The sequence below is a fragment of the Rhinatrema bivittatum genome, chromosome 6 (genome assembly GCF_901001135.1).
Source record: "Rhinatrema bivittatum chromosome 6, aRhiBiv1.1, whole genome shotgun sequence".
Lineage (NCBI taxonomy): Eukaryota > Metazoa > Chordata > Amphibia > Gymnophiona > Rhinatrematidae > Rhinatrema > Rhinatrema bivittatum.
This window is the reverse complement of record NC_042620.1, coordinates 165088878-165114276: the sequence shown is the minus strand read 5'-3', so window position 1 is coordinate 165114276 and position 25399 is coordinate 165088878. Positions and strand designations below refer to the sequence as shown.

The 25399-nt window shown below is 42.8% G+C and overlaps 1 protein-coding gene across 1 annotated transcript in view; it reads left to right on the top strand.

Annotated features, from left to right (window-relative positions):
* Nucleotides 1-25399, top strand: part of SPAG16 (sperm associated antigen 16) — a 1286809-nt gene that overhangs the window by 686020 nt on the left and 575390 nt on the right. The window contains exon 12 of the mRNA XM_029606125.1: nucleotides 3877-4062. Coding sequence (XP_029461985.1) covers nucleotides 3877-4062 — 186 coding nt within the window. The remainder of the gene's footprint in view (nucleotides 1-3876; nucleotides 4063-25399) is intronic.

The following is a 25399-nucleotide window of genomic DNA, read 5'->3' as shown; positions in this document are numbered from 1 at the left end:
ATTTCTTATAGGCAACTTTGTGAAATGCCTTCAGAAATTAAAAATATACTATATAAATTGGATCACCTTCATCTACCTGTTTACTTATACCTTCAAAAACATCTAAACATTTTAAGGCAAGACTTCCTTTTGCTATTAACCATTTTAACTATTCCCCTTAAGTCATGTCTATCCATATAGTCAATAATTTTAAGATCAATATTGAAAGCCTTTTAGTTGGATATCTCACAAATTAACCATCTCACTTCAAGTTATCCAAGTTATCCATCTAACCAAGTTATCCATCTAACTCCAAATTATCCATTTAATTGTTTAGTTTTGAATATTGTCCTCCAAGGGGTAGATATTAAAAAGCCATTTAGATGCTGGGAGAGTTAAAAAAAAAAAAATGAAGTACAGGGCCCTGTGGACTGATTTCCTCCAACTCCCATCATCAAATTTCACAGAGACCATAGTAGCCTTGACTCCTCATCCTACATCACCTCCTACATCGATAAAACACTCCCCTCCACCATCTACATAAAGTGGCCATTGAATCATCACCCCGTCTAGACCCTCTCCCGTTCTCCCCAAACCCTAAAAAGCCCTACCAGGAACAGGGTCCAAACGTATCCGCTAATGGAGACAATGAGTACAGCCTCTGTCAAAGCTGTGTTGCAAACATAACCTACACACTGTTTACACTTCCAGTGCTAGTAGGGTACTTAATTCTACCCATACTTGTTTTTCTCTTAGATTCATACATTGGGGTGATTTTTCTCCAAAACAAAAATTTGAAAAAGTAAAAAAAAAAAAAAAAAAGACACAGGTTTCACTACCACAGCATGGCACCTGTTTTATAGTTCTTTTTTTTCCCTTCCCTCTCTACATTCTCAACCAGGTTCTCCTACCCTGTTTGATGGTTGATTATACTAGGGTTGTTTGTCCAAACAAGCCCTCATTCAGAAGAAAGAAGTACAAGCACATGAGATAATCTGCTCAAGAGAAACCATTTACTGAATATCATAACAGACCATATAGTGAACGAGAACTAATTCAAAACCGTTTACCCTTCCTCTTACCTCTGTCCCCTATATATGGAATTATTATCTGTTTTGTATTTAGGAATTCATGACAAAATTATCATAAATATTATTAACTTTTGTTGATAGGTATAAAGTAGTGTATTAGCAACAACAAAATAAATAGTTTTGTCATGCTATTTTTTGCATTATTTATTTATTTATTTATTAACTTTTATTTACCGACATTCGTGAAACACATCATGCCGGTTTACAAAAAACTCAAAGGAGGAAAGTTATTTATTTATTTATTTTTAATTTTTATATACCGGCTTTCTTGTAGGGACTACAAATCATTCCGGTTTACATAAAACGAATAACTGCTCAACAGAGAGCGGAGCTTCACATGGAACCATAGAACATATGGAACAGTATAACTGGTTGACAATTTAACATAGTACTAAATAAAGTAATAATAGTTTAACTGGAACATAAATAAAGAAATATAATATTTTATATAAGAAGTATAACTATTTAACGTAGCAATAAATTAAAAAAAAAAAAAATATATAAGCAAAGCCAAATAAATATAAGTAATAATGTGAATTTTGAGCTCCAGGATAATTGTCCAGTTGCAGATTCTTAAAAGTAGTATTTGATACAGTGTCCATAATTAAGGGATATCTAGTAATTAGGAAGTCTGTCCGTCACTGTGAGATTAAGCGTCTGGGAAAGCTTGTTGGAAGAGAAAAGTCTTCAGTCTTTTTTTAAATTCTTGATGACTGGGTTCTAGTCTGAGATCTGGGGGAAGAGTGTTCCATTGGTGTGGGCCTGCTGAAGATAGCGCTCTTTTGCTCAATGATGATTTTATTTTCGGAGCATGCAGTGTTCCTCTGTATGCGCTTCTGATTGGTCTGGAGGAAGTGTGCGGTTGGAGTTGAGAGCTTAATGTGATGGGGGCTAGTTTGTTTGTCGCTTTGTGGATGATAGTGAGTACCTTATAGAGTATCCTTTGTTTAATGGGGAGCCAATGTAAGTTCCGAAGGATTGGGGTGATATGATCTTTTTTATTAGTGCTAGTTAGAATTCTAGCCGCTGAATTCTGAACCATCTGTAATGGTTTGATAGTGTTGGCGGGTATACCTAGAAGCAGGGAGTTGCAATAGTCGAGCTTAGAAAGAATGATTGATTGTAGTACCAGCCTGAAATCGGAGAAGTGAAGGAGGGGTTTAAGTTTTTTGAGGACTTGCAGTTTGTAAAAGCAGTCCTTAGTGGTGTTGTTAACGAACTTTTTTAGGTTTAGATGATTATCAAGCCATACTCCAAGGTATCTGACGTCAGATGAGAACGAGTTGTTTGTGTTTGGTAGAGAAAAGCTGGAAGAGATTGTGTGTGGATCCTGGGAGACAATGAGCATTTCGGTTTTATTAGCATTCAATACTAAGTTGAGGCTTGAGAGTAAGTTTTTGATGGGCTGTAGGCATTCGTTCCAGTACGTGATGGTTTTTTGAAGGGATTCAGTGATCGGAAGGAGGATTTGTATGTCGTCTGCATAGAGGTAATGGGTAAGCTTAAGGTTTGAGAGTAGATGGCAGAGAGGGAGGAGGTAGATATTGAAGAGGGTGGGTGAAAGTGATGATCCTTGTGGGACTCCTTGTTCTGTCAGGATAGAATGTGATTCTTTGTTGTTTATCCTTACTTTGTAGAATCTGTTGCTTAAGAAGGAATGGAACCATCTAAGGGCTGTGCCTTTGATCCCTATGTTGGCTAGTTGGTCTATTAGAGTAGAGTGTTTTACCGTATCAAATGCAGCGGAAAGATCCAGAAGAATGAGCAGGTAAGATTGTTTATTCTCCAGATTAACGAGGATTGTGTCAGTGAGAGATAGTAAGAGCGATTCGGTGTTTAGGCGTTTTCGGAATCCATATTGAGCTGGGGATAGAATGTTATGATCTTCCAAATAATCTGACAGTTGCTTGTTGACAATTTTTTCCATCAGTTTGGCGATAAGTGGTAAGTTTGCGATGGGTCTAAAATTAGCTGGGTCTGATGGGCAAGCGTTGGGTTTCTTTAGTAATGGTTTCAGTATTGCCAATTTTAACTGGTTAGGAACTAAACCTTGAGAAAGGGATGTGTTGATAATTTCTGCAATTGGTTTTGAGATGGTGTTTGGTATGGCGATGAGGAGATTTGTTGGTATTGGGTCTGATGGGTGGGAGGAAGGTTTGAATTTTTTGAGTGTGTTTTCAATCTCCAGTGAAGAGGAGTTACAATATAACAATAAAACAGTAAAACAGACAAATAGATAAAACAATAGCACAATAGAGCAATAATAAAGGGGAGGGGAGTGGGAAAGGGAGGATACCGGAAGGGTGGGAGAGGGGGGGCTAAGGGGAAGGGCAAAGGCTGGACTGATAGGAGTGAAAGAACACAAATAGATGCAACTATATACAGTTGATGATAAGTACAGTCACAATCAAAATTGTAGAGCTAAGGAGGTATTGAGAGACATTTACTTAAAAGTATTCACTTAAATATGAAATAAGATGGGGGTTAGGAGGATTTAAAGGGCGGCATAGAAGGGAAAAACAGGGGTCAATAGGTTAGCAAAGGAGGGTATTGGAGGGGCAGGGTGAGTAGGGCGGGGAGGGGGTACAGAGGTTTAAATATACAAGGATCTCTTTAACTACGTAGAGATACGGAGGGGTTGAAAGACGGCATTAGCTGTTTTAACAACACCAAAATCAAAGGATATGGGTATGGAAGTTATCTGGAAATTTATTTTATAGTAATAAGCCAGTTTGATTCTTTAATAGCAAGTTTTCCTTATTTACATGTTGGCCTATAATCTATTTCTTCTTTAACCTAATAACAGAGGCCTCAAATTAGCCACTTCAAGCGGTGATACTACTGTCCGGATTTGGGATTTCTCAAAGGCAGAGTGCATTCTGACTCTGGAAGGACACGGTCATGCTGTGTGGGACTGTTCTTGGCACAGTTGTGGTGATTTCTTGGCTTCCTGTTCTATGGATAATACCAGCAAAATCTGGGATATTAACAGGTGAGTCCATTTTGAGGATTTAGCTCTGCCTTGTCTTTCTTATTTTAATTTTAATACAAACTAGTATAAAAACTGTATTTTTTACTGACAAAATAAATTGTACTTACCGTATTTTTCGCTCCATAAGACGCACCTGACCATAAGACGCACCTAGGATTCAGAGGGGGAAAATTAAAAAAAAAAAAATTGTGCTAAACCGGCTCTGCGTCTGGGCGTCTTATGGAGCAAATTAGGGGAGTGCATAGTTTTTTTTTTCTCCCCATTTTGTTTTCGGGTCTGGGGAGGGCCATTTCGGTCCACTCCCCAGATCAGAAAACTTTTCTTTCTGTGGGAACCCCCAAACCCCCCCCCCCCCATCCCAACCCTTTAAATTAACAACCTCCACCCCCCTGACCCCCCAAGACCTGCCAAATTAATTTCCTGCAACCCCCACCCTCCTGACCCCCCCAAGACCTGCCAAACGTCCCTGGTGGTCCAGCGGGGGTCCAGGAGCGGTCCGGGAACGATCTCCTGGGCGTGAGCCGTCGGCTGCCAGTAAACAAAATGGCGCCGAAGGCCCTATGCCCTCACTATGTCACTGAGACCGACCGCTGCTATTGGTCGGTCTCAGTGACATAGTGAGGGCATAGGGCCGTCGGCGCCATTTTGTTTACTGGCAGCCGACGGCCCTATGCCCTCACTATGTCACTGAGACCGACCAATAGCAGCGGTCGGTCTCAGTGACATAGTGAGGGCATAGGGCCGTCGGCGCCATTTTGTTTACTGGCAGCCGACGGCCCACACCCAGGAGATCATTCCCGGACCCCCGCTGGACCACCAGGGACGTTTGGCAGGTCTTGGGGGGGGGTCAAGAGGGTGGGGGGTTGCAGGAAATTAATTTGTCAGGTCTTGGGGGGGTTGTAGGAAATTAAGTCGGCAGGTCTTGGGGGAGTCGGGGGGGGGGGGGGGGTTTGTTAGATTTTTGTTTGGTTTTTTTTTTATATTCGCTCCATAAGACGCACATACATTTTCCCCCCACCTTTGGGGGAAAAAAAGTGCGTCTTATGGAGCGAAAAATACGGTACATCTCAAAATATACAGCTGAAATCATCAATGGATGCCATCTAATTTTTAATGTCGAGAGTATGTGCATATTTTCAATTTTGGGCTCTCCAGGGTGAGGTTAAGAAATATATGCAGAAGTTGCTGTTTTGTAAGAGATATACACATAATCAAATTTGCTCCTAGACCTTTGCACCTGCTAATTGACTGGCACTTTCACATCTGCTAATTGACTGCTAAGTGAAATCAAACTTGTTCATTGTCTACTATTTTTGGTTGGGAGGTGTGAGTGACATGTTAGAGAAGAAGGTGAAGAGCTTAGGCCCGCCCAAAAAAGAAAAAAATCAGCCAACCAGATAAAGCCCCGCAGGGCTTTAAATTCAGACTGCAGGCGCCATTTCCTCCTTCTCCACGCAGCGACCGAAGACCTGCGCGACCGGTGCCGGAGCCCCACCGGGGGAAGGTCAGGTCAGTGCTCGGCCTCCCCACCCGGGGGACCCCAACGCCAGCCGCGCGCGCCGAGGCCCAATCCGGCGAACAAAAAAGGGAAAAGAGCTTAGGCCCGCCCAAAAAAGAAAAAAATCAGCCAACCAGATAAAGCCCGGCAGGGCTTTAAATTCAGACTGCAGGCGCCATTTCCTCCTTCTCCACGCGGCGACCGAAGACCTGCGCGACCGGCGCCGGAGCCCCACCGGGGGAAGGTCAGGTCAGTGCTCGGCCTCCCCACCCGGGGGACCCCAACGCCAGCCGCGCGCGCCGAGGCCCAATCCGGCGAACACAACACAACGAAAATATAAAAAAACCAAAAAGTAAACAAAAACAAATCAGGGAAACACGCTAAGACCCGCCCAAAATAAGGAAGCCGGCCAACCAGATAACGCCCTACAGAAATTTAAATCCCACCCTGATAGGCGTCGCGCGCCGAAGGAGCACGACAAAGGGGCCTGCCCCATTGTGTGCCCCTTCGTGTGTACCTGAGCACAACCAGAAACACCTAGGCTAAATGACTCTGCCACGTAACTCTGCCTCTACAACCAAAGCACGCTACATCAGCGTCACCCAAGCATTCGTCCAACGATCTCATTCTCCAGGTCTCATACACATACCTGCCTCTCTTGCATTTTTCCAGCCTCTCCAGCACTCCAGCCTCTCCAGCATTCATCCAGCCACTCCAGCATTCATCCAGCCACTCCAGCATTCATCCAGCCTCTCCAGCACTCCAGCATCCATCCAGCCACTCCAGCATTCATCCAGCCTCTCCAGCACTCCAGCCTCTCCAGCACTCCAGCCTCTCCAGCACTCCAGCCTCTCCAGCATTCATCTAGCCTCTCCAGCATTCATCCAGCCTTTCCAGCATTCATCCAGCCTCTCCAGCATTCATCCAGCCTCTCCAGCACTCCAGCATCCATCCAGCCACTCCAGCTTTCATCCAGCCTCTCCAGCATTCCTCCAGCACTCCAGCATCCATCCAGCCACTCCAGCTTTCATCCAGCCTCTCCAGTATTCATCCAGCCACTCCAGCACTCCAGCATTCATCCAGCCTCTCCTGCACTCCAGCCTCTCCAGCATTCATCCAGCCTTTCCAGCATTTATCCAGCCTCTCCAGCTTTCACCCAGCCACTCCAGCACTCCAGCACTCCAGCCACTCCAGCATCCATCCAGCCTCTCCAGCTTTTATCCAGCCTCTCCAGCTTTCATCCAGCCTCTCCAGCATTCATCCAGCCACTCCAGCATTCATCCAGCATTCTTCCGGCCACTCCAGCATTCATCCAGCCACTCCAGCATTCATCCGGCCACTCCAGTATTCATCCGGCCACTCCAGCATTCTTCCAGCCTCTCCAGCATTCATCTCCCCAGCATCCAGCCTCTCCAGCATTCATCTCAGCTAATACCATCTAACACCACTTTCGCTCCTAACAATGCAAACAATGTACCACGGTCTCCCAATACCGATTCTCCATCACAGAACGCTACTCACAGGAAAATCAAACATAATCTACAATCAACGCACCTACAAATCACTTATCCCCATCATGATTACTCCAATCACACAACTTCTAGGATTCACTCTGTTCTCATTGATATTATTTAATGCTTAATCACTATCCAAGAAATCACTAATTTTAAATGATCTTCTCCTAGATGCAAACCCGGACTTATGTGCTATAACAGAAATGTGTTTTAAATCTACAGATATAGCTTTAATTAATCAACTACCTACTCAGACATACGACTTTTTCTCAATCCCACGACAGAAAAAAAGGGGTGGGGGCATTCTCTTAGCAGCTAAGAAAGATCTTAGATTCACTCATCACCCAATCAAATCTGACTCGAAATTAGAAACAGGTCTCTTCAAATCAGACTCACTACAAATCCTTCTAATATATGCCCCTCCAGGACTTCTAGAAACGGACCCATCACCCTTCCTAGAAATCCTAGCATCTTATCTAAAACCAGACTTCCCAACGATAATCCTAGGAGATTTCAACTTGCACGTTGATAACCCCACACTCTCAACCAGCTGCAAAACCATTCTTACAGCCATGTCTGCAATGGGATTCAAACAAATAATCAATGAACCTACCCACAAGGCAGGTCACACACTGGACCTTATCTTTGTGAACTCAGGTATAACACATTCAGTACATCCCACTTACAAAAAAGTTCCCTGGTCAGACCACTCTTTAATCTCCACCACCTTCTCAATGACCCAAATGAACAATAATCACGCCCCACAACACTCATTTCTCTACAGAAAAGTATGCGCCTCTGATGAACTCAGCAATCATCTAATCACGGAACTTTCACACATGGACTTCACATCACGCAATGCAGCCGTTAATTCCTGGTCCTCCATAACAGAAACTGTGGCAAACAAACTATGTCCGTGGATAACAAAAAAAGTCAAACAAGGTGCGTCAAAAAGGCAGCCATGGTTTACAAATGAACTTAAAAACCTCAAACTCGACCTGCGTCAAAAAGAAAGTAAATGGCGTAAAGCCCCTTCCCCCTCCACACTCTCTACATACAAACTCGCCCTCCAATCATACAAGAGCTCCACTTTAAAAACAAAAAGGGACTTCTATGCACACAAGATTCATAACATTATATTCGATTCCAAAGCGCTTTTCACATTTGTCTCCAATCTAACTCAGGCAAACCCTCCTGACATACCACCTAACCAAGCTCAAACAAAAGCTGATAAGCTGGCACTCTTCTTCAGTAATAAAATCACGAACCTACTAACACAAATAAAGCATAATACCGGCACACCAACCAGCAATTACATTCTTCATAATAAAGACATCTCCCTCCAATCTCTTGAACTCACCTCCTCCTCAGAGATCCAAACACTTCTTAAGAAAATGAAACCCTCATCGCATCCACTAGACCAGATTCCGTCTAAATTACTACTGCTAATCCCGGACACCATAACCAAAACCCTAGCAGACATTATAAACTGCTCATTCATCCAGGGTTTCTACCCAGATGACCTCAAAATAGCATCCATCAAACCGCTACTTAAGAAGCCTAACTTGGACCCCAAAGATCCTAACAACTTCCGTCCAATCTCAAATCTGCCTTTCATTGCCAAGGTGATGGAGAAACTAGTTAACACACAACTAGCAGATTACATAGAAGAACACAAAATTCTCTTCCCCACTCAATTCGGTTTTAGAAAAGCCTCAAGCACTGAATCCCTTCTCATCTCACTGACTGACTACATTATTTTGGGCCTTGATAAAGGACAGGCCTTCCTACTGATCTTATTGGATCTATCGGCAGCATTCGATACTGTGAACCATGCCATATTACTAAATCAACTAGCGAACATCGGTATTGCAGGATCAGCACTAACATGGTTCAAAACATTCCTAGAAAACAGAGGTTTCAAAGTTAAAATTCACAACAAAGAATCCTCCAGATACCCATCATCACAAGGAGTTCCTCAGGGTTCCTCTCTCTCACCAACACTTTTCAACTTATACCTTCTCCCGCTTTGCCAACTGCTAAACAAATTAAACCTAAAACACTTCATATTTGCCGACGACGTCCAGATTGTGATCCCTATCAAAGAATCCATCACTAAAGTGCTAGAATTTTGAGAAAATTGCTTTCAAGAAATTAACGAGCTCTTATCCAGCTTAAATCTAATCCTAAACCAATCAAAAAGTGAATTCATTCTAATCTCTCCAGATAATTGCAAAATCACTACAAACCCGCCAGCCAACTTGCAAACCTCAAAAGTAAGAGATTTAGGAGTCTCCATAGACAACAGGCTAAATTTGAAATCGTTTATCAACCAAACAACCAAAGACTGCTTCCACAACCTGCACGTATTAAAAAGAATAAAACCCCTATTTCACTTCCATGATTATAGAACAGTGCTCCAAGCAATAATATTTGCGAAAATTGATTACTGCAACTCGATCCTACTAGGCATCCCATCATCACATACTAAACCGCTCCAAATGATACAGAACACCGCAGCAAGAATTCTAACAAACAAAAGAAGAAGAGATCACATTACACCAGTCCTTAAAGACCTACACTGGTTACCAATCCACTACAGAATAATTCATAAATCCCTCACCACAATCTACAAGAATATCCATGGACTGGCTCCACTCCATCTACAAATAGCTCTTAAAAAACACTCCTCCAACAGACCCATCAGAGAAGCATATAGAGAATATCTACAGGTACCACACAACAATACCACCCAACATATAACATTGAGAGATCGGGCCTTCTCCACAGCAGGTCCCCCACTGTGGAACTCCATCCCCCTAGAACTAAGACAGGAACCATGTCTTCCAACCTTCAGGAAAAGACTGAAAACATGGCTGTTCATGAAAGCATTTCCGGACCCTTAAAGATTCACTACCATCAAATGCAGCATTACTGAACATTTCCTATTAAACTGAAACAGTCTCTATCTACCAATCATTACAATGTTTTACTTCTCGTTAAACTTTTTATCTTTCCTCTAACTCTAATCCCAGTTAGAATGACCCCCGTTTTATTGTAACTTTTTTCTTCCATGCACTTGTTTTACTTTTTAATGTATACTCTTATGTTATTAGTTATTTACGTTATAATGTATTTCTCACCCCTTGTTTTATGTAAACCGACATGATACGAACTCCGTAAATGCCGGTATAGAAAAATACAAATAAATAAATAAATAAATACTGGTGAAGGACTGAGAAAACTGGTGATTCTAAGTATTCTCATATATTTTTTAAATATACATGTGCATCTTTATACAATGGGTCAAGGAAGTATGCATTTTCTTGCACTGCAAAAATTAATGTGCTTTGAAACATATGCATGTACTTTCAGAGTACAAATATGCAATATTTTATAAACTGTGCAGCTTTCATCTCTGTGCATCCACTTAAATATGCAAATGCTGTACCCCAAATCAGTTTGAAACGTAGGCTCCTCAGTATGTATGCGTATAATTTTATGAGTATATCCATCACACAAGTTCTAAAAGGCCATTTCTGTGGAGAAAATGTTACTTGATACAAGAATTCCCTTTGGAAATTACCCTCCCTGAATGCTTCTTCCTTTTTGTTGAGCTACTGTATTAATAATAATAATAGAAAAAGTTTACTGACTAAAAGTTTACTAATGACTGGCAATCCTGTAATCTGCCGTAACTATTTAATTTTGAAATTTATCTAGCACTATGTGTTTTTTCTAGCAAAGTGCATTATGGTATGTTGTAACGTGTTCTGTAAAAACATTTTTGCTTTCCATACCCACCCCATGTTAGAAAAATTACTGCAATGACATCCTGTAACTAACAGGGCAAGAAAAAGCATTCTTCAAACTACTGGAAATCCAAGACATTTGTGACTTATTCAGCCAGTCTGTTGTTTTTTTTTAATATAATCTACCTTCTCTTGGCATTTTAGAATTTCTCATATTTTGTCATTGCTCAAAGTGTCACTCTTGATTTGTAGTTAGGGAGAAGTTCTGTGTTATATAGTACAGCATATTATATTTCTTTCTGTAACTGGGTTTATGAATTCCAGTTATATTTGTCTTTGAGCATCAATCCCTAGAGTAGTATGTTGAACCAAGAATCAAATTCTAATTTCTTATATGGTAGTATCTAATGTTTGTATTAGAAAACTGACCTACTTTTTTCCTTTTTTCTTTCCTGAAATAATAATTTACATGTACCACCAATCAACATTCCAAATATATTTAAAAAATGTCCATTAGAATGTTTACTCATATAGGGATTAATATTGAAAGCCATTTACGTGCATAAAACATAAATGACTGTTATAAAATTTTCTAGGCTTAGTGTGCATAAAAATATGTATGTAACCTGATGTCTTGTGTGCTTTAACGTGCACTGGGGAAAAGTCTTCCAGGGAGTGCAGATGGGGGTGGAGATTTTATTTGTGTGCTTACTTTTCTAATTTAAAAAGATTCAGGTGAATTTTCTAAAGGGTTACACAAACAAATGTAATATACTATCGTAGTAATTTTCAAAATCCATTTAGGCACATAAAGTACACATATGAATGTAAATCCTATGGACAATTCAATTTAAGAATCTTTGCTAGTCTTTTATTTTAAAGTTCTGTGTTTATTACTACAAGATAAAAAGGGGCTTGTAGTTACAGAAATTATCTATTCCTTCCCACCCTGACATTCCCACACCTAGCCCTAGGGTGTTTTCTTCTTATATAGTTCTTCTAAGGACTGAGGTTAATATATATAGTCAACTTGTATATTAGTCACTTATTAACAGAATGTCTTATTCAGTGTAACAATTAGCAGAATGTCTTTTATTTTGTGTAACAATTGTGGTGGTTATGTCTCAAGGTTTACCATTTGGGGTCTTAAGGGTGTCCTATGTGCATTCAGCTGTCTGCATTGGAATAGGAACTGACTCATCTAAAAGAGGAATTGTCTAGGTTTCAAAAAACCTCTTACTTTGCAGCATCCATATTGTTTCGCTCAACTGCCACAGAGGATTCAGAATCATAGGAATAAATGGTTTATAGTGGGCTCTGATAAAAGAAGACCTTTGACCCTGGATACCCAATTTCCCCACCTGTGCAGCATGCAGTATATCCACCCCCACTCCCACAGATAATCAGTTACCCAGGAATAAATGGATTACAGTGGGATCTTTTAGAGTAAGGGCAATAATGAGAGATACCCTCTCTCCCTGATGATATCCTTACATGATGATTTTTTGGCATTAGAAGATGAGGAAGTTCTAGCAATAGAAAATGAAAGAATTTCTGAAAGGGAAGAAATCACCCAATGCACCCTGAAACCCTTTAACATTACCAAATACTGTAAAAGAAAGCTACTTCTGCTGGAAGACTCAATCATCAGAGGAACTAACTTGGGAACTCGTTTGATGGGGACACAAAAGTTAAATACCTTCCAGGATCCTCAGCTAATAGAAGTACAATCCATATTGTCAATGTAAATATGGAAGAAAGTAGGGACTTTGATATGAATACTATCAACCATCTGTATCCATGCAATACAGAAATATTTCCAAAATCTAGGGAAGAAAATTAGACGCATGGCAAAGACCGTTTGAATTTTATGAAGTATTACCTGTTCATAGAAAGAGAAAGGAAATGCTCTACCATATAGATAATTTCAATGCAAGGCTCAAAACATTGAATAAAGAAAATGTGTTTTTGTTACATCGGAGGATGGGGCCATACATGGAGCAGTAAAAGTTTATATTATTTGTCTGTGTCATGAAAGAGGATTCTAAGTAAAAAAATTCAGGCCATACATTGTCAGGCATTTAAACTACAGGATGGGGGTGGCAAGAGGTGGCCATTGAAATTGGCATATCACCCCCAATCAATACAGAAAATTGGAGGAAAAAAATAACAAAATCAGTCAGTTCAGAAAAAAAGAAAAGGTAACTGGGAAGAACAGCAAACCAAGGGTGAAAGATTGGAAAACTATGATTACAAATGCTTGTAATCTGGACATTAAAATTCAAGACCTGCAGACCCTAATGGTGAGGCAGACTTGGACATTGTTGCTGTTACAAAAACATGGATCAGTGCATCTCAGGATTCAGATACAGCCATCCCAGCCTACAACTAATTAAGGAAGGACAGAGAGGACAGAAAATTAGGATAAGTAGCTCTTTATTTATTTATTTATTTATTTATTTAAAATTTTTATATACCGGCATTCATGTTGCAAACACATCATGCCGGTTTACATATAACAGGGGTGTACAGTGAACAATTCAATAACCTATTTGTGTAGAAGGAAGCAGTTACAAATAACAAGGTAAAAGAACTGGGAGGAGAGAAGAAAAGGGAGAGAATAACATTAGGTATAGGTATTTACATTAGTAATAACATTTTTACATGTGGAAGTGGTAGAATCTGGCTGAATAGAATTAATCGGTGTCCGGGAAAGCTTTTTTAAACAGCCAGGTCTTAAGTCTCTTCCTGAAGGTTGGGAGGCTGGGCTCCTGTCTAAGGTCCGGTGGGATGGAGTTCCATAGAAGGGGGCCGGCTGTTGAAAAGGCCCAATCTCTCAAGGTAAGGTGTTTGGTAGTTCTGGCTGGGGGCACTTGAAGAGATCCTCTGAGTGTGTCTCTTGTTGGTCTGGAGGAGTTATAAATTTGGAATGGGAATTGTAAGTCGAGTGGGGTGTGTTGATGGATGGTTTTGTATATTATGGAAAGAGATTTGTAGAGGATTCTAAAGTGAACAGGCAACCAGTGGAGATCTTTTAGGATTGGAGATATATGGTCCCTCCTCCTGGAGTTTGTCAGTAATCTTGCCGCAGCGTTTTGTAACATCTGGAGGGGTCTAGTATAGGAGGAAGGTAGGCCCAGTAGGATAGAGTTACAGTAATCGATCTTAGAAAAAATGATAGCTTGTAGAATGGTTCTGAAGTCCTGAGTGTGGAAGAGTGGTCTAATTCTTTTCAGAACTTGGAGTTTGTGGAAACAGTCCTTGGTGGTTCTGTTGATGTAAGCTTTAAGGTTCATCCGGTTATCAATTAATACTCCTAGATCTCTCACCTGTGTAGTAGTTGGGATAGTTGGAGGATTAGAGATGGCATTGTTATCTGGGGCCCTTTGCCCTTACTATGTCACAGGGGCTACCGCCGCCATTGGTCGACCCCAGTGACATAGTGAGGGCAAAGGGCCGTCGGCGCCATTTTGACTACTGGCAGCCGACAGCCCAAGTCCAGGAGATCGCTCCCGGACCGCTCCTGGACCCCCGCTGGACCACCAGGGACTTTTGGAAGGTCTTGGGAGGGTTAGGAGGGTGGGGGGTTGTAGTAAATTAATTTTGGAGGTCTTGGGGGATGTCAGGAGAGTGGGGGGTTTTGTTAGATTTTTATTTTTTTATTAAATATTTAAGAAACCTTGAAGAATGGTCAAATATTTGGCAGCTGGGATACAATGCCAAAAGGTGCAGAGTCATGCATCTGCGGTGTGGTTATCCAAAAGAGCTGTATGTTTTGGAGGGTGAAAGACTAATGTGCACACACTGAGAGAGGGACCTTGGGGTAATAGTGTCTAGCGATCTGAAGGCAGCTAACCAATCGGACAAGTTTAAAGCTAAAGCCAGAAGAATGCTGGGCTGCATAGGGAGAGGAATAACCAGTAAGAAAAAGGAGGTGATAATGCACTTGTACAGGTCCTTGGTGTGGTCTCACCTGGAGTACTGTGTTCAGTTCTGGAGATCATATCTCAAACAGGATAGAGACACGATAGAGACTGTCCAGAGAAGGATGACCAAAATTTTGTGGGGTCTGAATTGAATGACTTACGAGGAGAAGCTGAAGGATTTGAATATGTATACCCTGGAAGAGAGGAGGTGTAGGGGAGATATGATACAGACCTTCAGATACCTGAAAAGTTTTAATAATGCACAGACTTTAAACCTTTTTCATTGGAAAGGAAACAGTAAAACTAGGGGTTATAAGCAGTATAATTATGTTTTGTAACCTGTCTGAGACTGTGCACTTCTTTCCCCCTCCCCCACACCTATCAGGATGTGAGGTACTACAGACAATTACCTTGATAACCTATTATACCTATACAATTCAAATAGCTCAGTTTGGCCCGCAAGCAGCATTACAACACAGTAGGATTAAATGGTCAGTTCCCTCAGTGGAGAAAGGTAAACAGTGGAGTATCTCAGGGATCTATACTTAGACCACTATTTTTTTATATATTTATACATGATCTGGAAAAGGAACAACAAGTGAGGTGATAAAATCTGGAATGACACAAAATTATTCAAGGTAGTTAAATAACAAAAGGATAGTGTTAAATTGTAGGAAGTCCTTGCAAGACTGGAAGATTGGGTATCCAAAAGGCAGATGAAATTTAATGTGACAAGTGCAAGGTGATGTATATAGGGGAAAAATGACCCATGCTCTAGTTATACGATATTAAGTTTCATGTTAGGGGTTACCACCCAGGAAAAAGATCTAGGCATCATAGTGAATATTACATTGAAATTATTGTCTCATTATGCCGCAGCAGTCAAAAAAGCAAACAGAATGTTAGGAATTATTAGGAAAGGAATGTTAAAAATAATGGAGAATGTCATAATCCTTCTGTATCGCTCCATGGTGAGACCACACCTTGAGTACTGTGTTCAGTTCTGGTTGCCACATCTCAAAAAAGGTATAGATGCATTGGAAAAGATACATGGAAGGACAACCATAATTGATAAAGGAGGTGGAACAGTTCACCTATGAGGAAAGGCTAAACAAGTTTCACAGTTAGAATAAAATAAACAAGACATGTCTCTAAAGTTCTTACAGCTTAGCATTGATTTATACTAAGTAAATCTCTGCATCACTAGTAAATTAAAACATATCAGAGGCTTTAACCTGCTTTGGATATTTTAATAAATGTATCTAACTAACCCTCCAAGTTTTGGAGATTTACCTTCTGTTTCACTCTGGATCAGTTTCTGCCTGGAGGTCTCAGAGACAGTCTTAGGAGAAGAGAGCTTGCATTCTTGGTCCCTGTGCTGGCTGGGCTAAGGAGGTTTGTCGCAAATCGTTTTCCGTACGGAAAATGGTGCCGGCAGGAGATCGACTGCAGGAGGTTGTTCAGCGGCGGTCCGGAACCCCCGCTGAACGACCCTCCTGCAGTCGATCTCCTGCCGGCGCCATTTTCCGTACGGAAAACGATTCGCGGCAGGAGATCGTTTTCCGGACCCCCGCTGGACCCCCAGGGACTTTTGGCCAGCTTGGGGGGGCCTCCTGACCCCCATAAGACTTGCCAAAAGTCCAGCGGGGGTCCGGAATGACCTCCTGCAGTCGAATCGTGTTGGTCTATGGCCGCCGCCATTTTGCGCCGCCATTTTGAAAATGGCGCCGGCTGAAGACAACACAATTCAATTGCAGGAGGCCGTTCCGGACCGCTGCCGTTCCGGACCGCCGCTGGACCCCCAGGTAATTTAAGGCATTTGGGGGGGGTTCGGGAGGGTGGGGGATTTAATTTAAAGGGTCGGGGGTGGGTTTTAGGGGGTTTTAGTGTGCCGGTTTTCCTGCCCTCCCCCTTCCCCCGATTTACGATTTTTTGACGATAAATCGGGGGAATTGGTATTGTATCGTGGCCCTAAAGATTTTTGATGATTTAAAATATATCGGACGATATTTTAAATCGTCAAAAAACGATTCACATCCCTAGTGGCCGTCTCTTGTATTGAAAGCGGTCTTCCAGATGTGCTCTGGCTGGATCCGTACGAGATTGTATGCCCCTCGAAGGTCTAGCTTAGTAAAGATCTGGGCACCTTTTAGTCGATCAAAGAGTTAGCTAATGAGTGGCAGAGGGTAGCGGTCCTTGTGAGTCACTGCGCTTAGCCCATGGTATTCAATGCAAGGACATAAACTGCCATCTTTCTTCTTCATGAAGAAGAATCCGACTCCTGCCGGGGAATTGGAGGGTCTTATGAATCCTTTATTCAGGTTCTCCTTAATATACTCGGACATAGCCTGAGTTTCTGGTAATGAGAGACGGTAGGTTCTGCCCTTGGGAGGCGTGGTACCTGGTAGAAGTTCAATGGGGCAATTAAATTCTCGGAGTGGAAGCAGGATATCCACATTCTGTTTAGAGAAGACATCCTTGGTCAGAATACGGATCAGGTAACCTGGTAAGAGTTGTTCAGTTCAGAACAGTGATTGCTGGAGACACCGGTCACAGACAGTGCTTCTGGCACTGGGGTCCCCACTGGATTAATTGCAGGGATTGCCAGTCAAAGTGAGGTCCGTGTATTTGGAGCCAAGGAAGTCCTAGGATTACCAGGTGCGTAGAATGCTTCAGGACGTATAGAGATATCTCTTCTTCGTGGAGCGTTCCCATGGAGAGGCGGAAGGCTACCATGCAATGGGTAATGCGTCCAGTAAGATGCTCTCCCTGGATTGATGCGACGCAGAGAGGTATTTCCAGAGATTGAAGTGGAATCTGCAGTAGTGTGACAATATCATCCAGAATGAAGTTGCCACTTGCCCCAGTGTCCACCAGTGCAGTGGTGGCAAAGGAGTGTGATTCCCTGGAGAGGGACAGAGGGAGTAATAATTGGGGGCCAGTAACAGTGGCGCCCAAGCTCAGGACCCCCGCCGGGCTAAGGCTCACAGTTTCCCGGATGTACTGGGCAAGATTGCAGGAGATGTCCGGAGCCACCACAGTACAAACAAAGGCCTTCCTTCTTATGGGGAAGGCGCTCTTCAGGAGACAGGCACCCGCGATTGCTCTGCATCAGCTCCTCTGGTGATGGAGGAGGTGCCGATAAGACCTTCAACTGGGGACTCGTAGCATGGACTGGGTGAGGGGCTGAAGGCCAGGAGACCTTTACGTCCAGGTGTCGCTGACGTAGGTGGTGATCAATCTTACCCACCAGGGAAATCAGGTCATCTAGAGATGTGGGAATCTCATGAGCAGCCAGCTCATCCTTGAGGGCAGGAGACAACCGTGTAAATAGATTGCCCGTAGGCAGTCCTCTTGCCACCCCAGTTCCGTGGCTAATGTACTGAATTCCACTGTGAATTCGGTGAGCGAATTAGAGTCTTGACAAAGGTGGAGAATTTGGTGACCCACAACTGCCTGTCGGCTGGGGTCCTTAAAGGTCCACTTGAAGACGGTGATGAAGTGGGAGAGGTGATGGAGGATGTCATCAGAACGCTCCCAAAGTGGGGAAGCCCATGCCAGGGCTTTCCCCTCAAAGAGTGAGAAGATGAAGGTGATCTTGGTGGTTTCATTCAGAAACAATGCAGGCTGTAATGAGAATTGCATAGAACATTGGTTGAGGAAGCCTCGGCAGAAGCGTGGATCCCCACTGAAAACTGGGTGGAGCTGGAAGAGCCAAGGATGCCCATGGAGGCAGGATTTGAGCCCAGCCCCCTGAGTTGGCCATAACATAATCCTCGAATTGAGACCGTAGCCTTGCCACAGATGAAGTCAGTGCTTCCAAGGCTTGTTGCTGTTCTCAGATATGAGCAGCTAGGCCAGGGATGGCCTGCAAGGCGGGAGACTCCACCGAGTCCATGGCCTTGGCAACCTGTTGCGCTGGAGGTGGACCCTTGGCCTGGTGCAGGATTAGTACGGCCCTCTGGTCGGACCTGGAGAGCGCCTTCCACCAGGAGGCGGAGCACAGGAGGAGACAGAGGCTAGCTGGGGCTTCGTCAATAGTAATCCAAGGTTCCCTCAGGTTGAGCCCTTGGTTACCCAAGCCACCTGGTTTAGGTGGGCCTCGCAGGGTCTCCTAGAGCGGAAGCTTAGAGGAGTGCCCACCCCGAACAAGGGTTCGTGGTCACAGTCAGAGTAAGAATGTACGGAGGTCGCAGGAGGCCAGAAGAGAGGGTCCGAGTGGATAGCGAGCATCAAGGCCAGAGAAACAGTTCAGAGTGGTCAGTCAAAGCAGGGGTCAGTAACTGTAGTCAGTCCGGAAGTAGTCAGGTCAGGCAGAGGTCAAGTTCTAGGCAGCGATCACGAGTAGTCAGTGGTCAGGCAGGGATCAGGTCCGGGCAGCAATCAGGAGTAGTCAGTGAACAGGCAAAGGTCAGTTCTGTGAGATCAGTCCAAAGGATACTACCAGGGATGGAGAGACAAAGGAACAGGAGATGCTGGAACAGGAGACGCTGGAATGAGAGACTCAGGAACAGGCAAACTAGAGACACTGGAGTCTACGACCCGATTGGGGGAACGGTCCTTGCCTTTTATACTACAGGAGCGTGATGTCATTAGGGAGCATCGGGATCAGGTTTCCCTTTAAGTAGGGCGACGTCGGCCGCGCGCATGCACTTAGGGGCGTGGCCAAGGAGCAGGAGGACGCGGAGCCCCTGTGGGCTGACATCGGAGATGGTGAGCGGGGGAGCTGTGGACACCACAAACTGGCTGCAGCAGAAGGGAGTATGGTGCTTGTGGATGGGACAGAGAGGTGAGCAGGCCCGGCCGCGGAGCGAACACAGCTGGGAAGCGCAACAATAACTAGGTTTTGGAAATCTTCCATATGTACTAACTTTTCAATATCCCTCTCAATTTCCCTCTAATATTTTATGGATTGTGGGTGCAGTAAAATTCATGTGTGCAACATAGTATACACTTTTGTGTGAAGTGTTCTTTGAAACACAATTCTAGTTTCCTTTTCTTGTGCATACTATGCTTTTCTGTGTGTGCTTGTTTCACAACCTTTGTGTACTCTTATACATATTGCTCCTTTCTGTATGGTTTCGAATTTCTCCCATGATTCCTCTGAATAAATAATTTCTGCAACGATCTGCCACTGACACTGATCAGAATAGAACAAGAAGCAATGTTCTGACTTTCACTGCTGCTCACCTGGTGTACCCTCACTGCTGCTGCAACTCTGTACCAAGTCTGTCTTTTTCTGTGCTTGCATTGTACCAACAGTGGAGATGGGGGAAGATGGCGGCTCTTTCAGCTTCTCAACTAACCCTGCATTTCTGTCTGGTTTCCCTCTCTTAAAAAAATCTCTTCTATGCTTGGTAGGAGGACTCCTGAGCATAAGAACATAAGAATGGCCAGACTAATGGTTCATATAGCCTAGCGTCCTATCACTGACAGTAGGCCCAGAGTCACCAGAATAAACCAGAGTTCATCTAAGTGTTCCCTGGTTCTCATCTTTTGCCTCTCATCAACACTAAAACTTGTGCTGCTCATACTCTCTCTGGATGAAGAATAGTTTTCCCTCCTCTTCTCCCATTGCCATATTTGACTCTTGATACCAGTGATATGATGGAGTTTATTCAAACAGATTACTAACAGATAAGTACTTTTAGTAGTACAATCCATGCGCATCTTACTGTTGACACACACAAATAGCAGACCAGACAATTATAATTAGAGTATAGTGAATTGCTGATGCTTTCTATGTACACTAGAAACTCGGTACAAGAGTCATATACAGAGAGGTCAGTATTCAAAATTGTTTGTCCTCCTAAGTTCTGGATTTAGACAAACCTGGGCTAAGCAGTTAAGTTTTGCCTGAGCAAGTTATTTAGGATGGTCATATGTCCTTCTTTCTCCCAGATAGCTCTGATTTTACTGTTTCTATTCAGGAGTCTAGCAGCTCTGTCCTTCTGCTGGGCTAGAAAAATTAAATCTTCCTTAGGTGCAACAGACTGACCAGGATGTGGGAAGGGTCAGAAGTCTGCAGGAATGTGTGGGACACCAGCAATCAATGGGAAAGCACTATGGACTTGAAAGTGAAAGCAAGTTAGTCTCAAGAAGGGAGGGGTAAGTCAGAAAAAACCTTTGTGCCAGGACTGTAACAGAGACAATTTATAAGCTGCAGATGTCTCCCTGGGGGTGGGAGTGGTAAGCACTTGCTCATGAGCCACAACACAACAGGAGAGTATGTGTGCTTCTCTTTCAGAGAAAAACATGAGTGAATGTCAGAGAGCGAGAAACCTGGTGCTGGGTAGAGGGTGAGGCAAGGGGAAGGGGAAGGGAATTTTCTGCTAAGCATGGGGAGGAGGAAGAGACAGGTGGGAAAATGGGGCCTGGTGCTGGGGAGAGGGGACCTGTACCTGCTGCCAGCCAGAGAGAGGGGCATAGGGATGTGCTGCTGGACATGGGAAGGGATTGAGGGACCTAGTATTGGGTAGTTGAGCTATGTAGAGAGGGTTCTGAAGGGAGAAGAGAGGGAAAGAAATGGGGTAGAGGGAGAGGGAGGAAAAAACAGGATACCTCCACAGCTAATAAGAAGTTTATAGAGAGAGGCTCTTGCTAGAGCAAGAGATGGGGCAAGAAACCCACATAGATGGTAAACATAACTTGCAACTCTCTGGATTTGGCCTGGAGACTCTGGAATTCTATAGGAATTGCCGGGTCTCTGGGTCAACATCAGAAAACTCTGGGTGCTGCTGCAGAAGCAGACCCCAGAAGGAAAAGTCGCTGGGCATACTGCCTGGAGGAGGTCTGTCAGGCCAGCACAAGTGGAAGAAGGAAGAGTATGGCCTCATGGCAGAAAAAAGAAACCCGTTGAACCTCTAATGAAAGGAGAAGGAGCATGGGCCCATGCTTGAATGAAAACAGGCTATGCCTGCGCATGTGTAGAAGAAGGAGCATGATTTCCCCCTCCCTTCATCCTCCCACTCCTGAACATCAGCTGTGTGGCTGCAAGGAGGAGGTGCTTGGGCTCCGCATTGGAACACAGATGGACTGCACATGCACAGAAGGAGAAGGAGAGTGCCCCATGCCTGAACAAGGAGGAAATTTATGGGCCCTGCAGCTGCAAAGAGGAAGAGCATAGGCCCCCATGACAGAAGGAAAGAGGGGGGGCCCATGTAGGGGAAGAAGTTGTAGATCTGTCCACTCTGAAAGAGAAGGCTGCTGTTGTTAGTAGGTTTTGGGTGAGGAGAATGAGAAGGAGGGAGTGAGAGTGGATGTAGGAAAGGGAGAGTAATGAGAGTGCAAGGGAGCATGGGTATGGGTGTGAAAGGGAGAGAAGCGAGTGAACGATCATGTGTATGAGCATGTGTGTATGGGAGAGTGAGTGGAGTGAGACTGAGCTATATTTTGTAAAAAGCATGAGTGTATATGTGTGTGTTTGAGAAAATGTGTGCACATGCTGCTGCTGCGCCTCTTCCACCTAGTTCTCACTAATCTGCAGCAGTCTCAGGGTAATAAGAAATCAAAAGTTCCCAGGTGTGATAGTAAACTCTTTGGGGAAACATAGAAGTGATGACAGAAAAGGACCAATTGGTCCATCCGGTCTGCCCAGCAAGCTTTTGGTAGTAACTGCCTCTCTCTGCAGATTACTCCCATATTTCTCTTAAGGGTAGTAACTTCGCTCTGTGCAGTTATTCCCAAATCTTATGATACCCTTAAAAATTCCAACTAGTAACATTTTACACTGGGTGATGAGCTTTCTTGAAAATTCAGATAATGTTATTTAACTTTGCTTATGGACTTGGCCGTAGAAGCAGTCCTGTGATTTTCCCTTATGTCTGTGTATCAGTACCCCAGACCATAGAAGTCGGGGCTCTCTTGGTTGTTGTCTAAATCCAATTTCTCTGTTCAATCTGCTGTTAAAGAGGGGAGTGATGTTTCAGTTGCATTTAAAGCATCAAATTTATTGGTTAGGGGTTGTAAACTCCATGACGTTTGCTAAGGGTAGTAACTGCCACCCCAGCAAATTACCCCCATGCATGCTTTCTTCATTTCTTTTAGGACTTGGCCGTAGAAGCAGCCCTGTGCTTTTTCCCTTATCTCTGTGTAACAGTATCCCAGACCGTAGAAGTTGGAGCCCTCAGTTGTTGTCTGAATCCAGTTCCTCTTTTCCCCTCTACCGTCTAAACAGGGAGCATCTGTTAAGGATAGTAGCTGCTGCACCATCAAGTTACCCCCCTGCATGCTATTCTTCATTTCTGTCCTCTAGTCATCTAAGCAGGGAACAATGTTGCATTAAAAACATCAAGGCTTATTGATTAAGGGTTGTACTCTCCATGCCTTCTGCTAAGAGTAGTAACCGCTACACCAGCAAGTTACCCCCAGTCTCCCAGTTTCTTTTCTCCTCTTCCCTTTTTTCCACTGCGTGCCTTCCCTCTTCTCCCCCTTCCTCTGCTGCTGTGCAATCCCTTCATACCTGAATTGTAAATATGCTGTAATCTTCATTACTCAGTTGAGTCTTTGACAATATGGTGAGTTGTATTTCTATTTAAATTATAGTAATAATTTGTAATGTTGCATCTATGTAACATATTTGCAGATTCAAATTTATTTCTGTTAATTATACATGCAAATTAAATGCAAATTTTGTCCTGGTTTTGTCCTCCTTTTATGGAGGTGAGTGGCCTCCTTTTTGGGTGCTCTCAGTTGACCACCCTAAAGTTACTATTCAGCTAAAACATGTCCAAATAAAAAAGATATGTTCTAAGAACAGGATTTAAAATTTTCTGAATAATGCTGAATAATACCACTGTCTGAAGAAGTTAATCCGGCTAAGTCTGGCCACCTTCAAAGCATGTCTAAACTTATCTGGGGTGATTAGAAAGGCTAATGCACCAAAAATCTTTTAAACAAATAAGACACCATGAATTACAATTTTTTTAATATCATTTAGTAGACCTCATGCATAGGCATAGATGTGAATGTTATTTAGCATAATGTTTTACACCAATAGTATAATCATAGGTCAGGCATGAATTTTTTATATGCTTGGTGAGTCCAAAGTATAGGAGATAAAGAATTCATTTAGAATAACGATCTTCATTGCATCCATTGATATAGAACTACTTAAAGCATCTTGATATTAGTAGCATTAAATTTCTGGAGATAATATAGCTACTTAGCTTTTTTTGAATGTGAAGAAACGCCCGAGAATCAGAGAAACACATTACCTTCACGCCAGTGAAAATGCCGCTTGAAATCATCTAACGTCAGTACCACATTGTAATGTGTCGTTTGAAATGCTAATATTGTTCACTGTTAATTTTTACAATGCTTACAGATACATTTGGCCCCTTGAAGAAGGCAGAAGCCGAAACATGGTCCATGTCAAGCTAGCATACCTTGAGCCTTATTATATCTCTGATTCTCGGGTGTTTCTTCACATTCAATAAAAGCTAAGTAGCTATATTTTCTCCAGAAATTTAATGCTACTAATGTCAAGATGCTTTAAGTAGTTCTATATCGATGGATGCAATGAAGAGCGTTATGCTATATGAATTCTTTATCTCCTATACTTTGGTCTCACCAAGCATATAAAAAAATTCATGCCTGACCTATGATTATACTATTGGTGTAAAACGTTATGCTAAATAACATTCACATCTATGCCTATGTATGAGGTCTACTAAATGATATGAAAAAATCATAATTCACGGTGTCTTATTTTGTTTAAAAATTGTTTTGGTACTTTAGCCTTTCTAATCATCATTTTATATATGGCTATTACCTCTTCTACAATCTTTTGAGAGAGCTTTTGTGATTCTAAACTTATCTGGGTACATGTACCCAAATAACTTTGTCATTTACCTGCTGTATTCGGATTATAGCTAATTATGTATATTAAATGAAAAACACCCCCTGGAACTGCAGGTCCGATCCCTCCCCCAGTCCCCAAAATACTTTAAAATATGTGTGGCATGGTATCACCTCCAACCCTCCAAAATAAAAAGATACAGGCCAGAACAACCAGATGTCCTTCCCCCCTCCGTGATTTTTACATAAAAGGCCCTGAGCAACCTCCTGCCCCACCAGGTCCCCCCAAACTCCTAAACCCAAGTTAGGGAGCTGGTACAATCTTAATGCACTCCCAGCCACGGTCATTGCTCCTCTGACAGCAACGCTGGAAGCATGTGCTTCTAGTGCTGCTGTCAGAGCTTTTTTTTATCCTGTACCATCAGTCAATGAAAAAAACTATAGAAAAACATAATAACTTCTTAACGTGCCAAAGGAGGAAGACAGCAAGGTACCACTGGTAACTTTTTCCAGCAGAATGTGATAGACAGTAAATAAACTGTACCCAACCAAATAACTTCTCTATGAAACATTATCCTTTTTCTCAGCATGTGAAAAGATCATATTTCATAAAGCACTTCATTCCATAATATAATAACTGAGAACTCTTTCACAACAAATATCGTATGTCATTTCAACAAAGTGCCACAGGCAAACTGCTTCCTGTGACTAACTTTAGTAAAGAGAGCTAAAATGTACTCTTTTCCTTGATTTTTATAGCTGAAAATGTCATCTCCATGGGCACTCATAACATTTTTTTGATTAATTCTAACCTGATGGGGAGCTTTTTGTTTTTTTAAATGTTAGCTA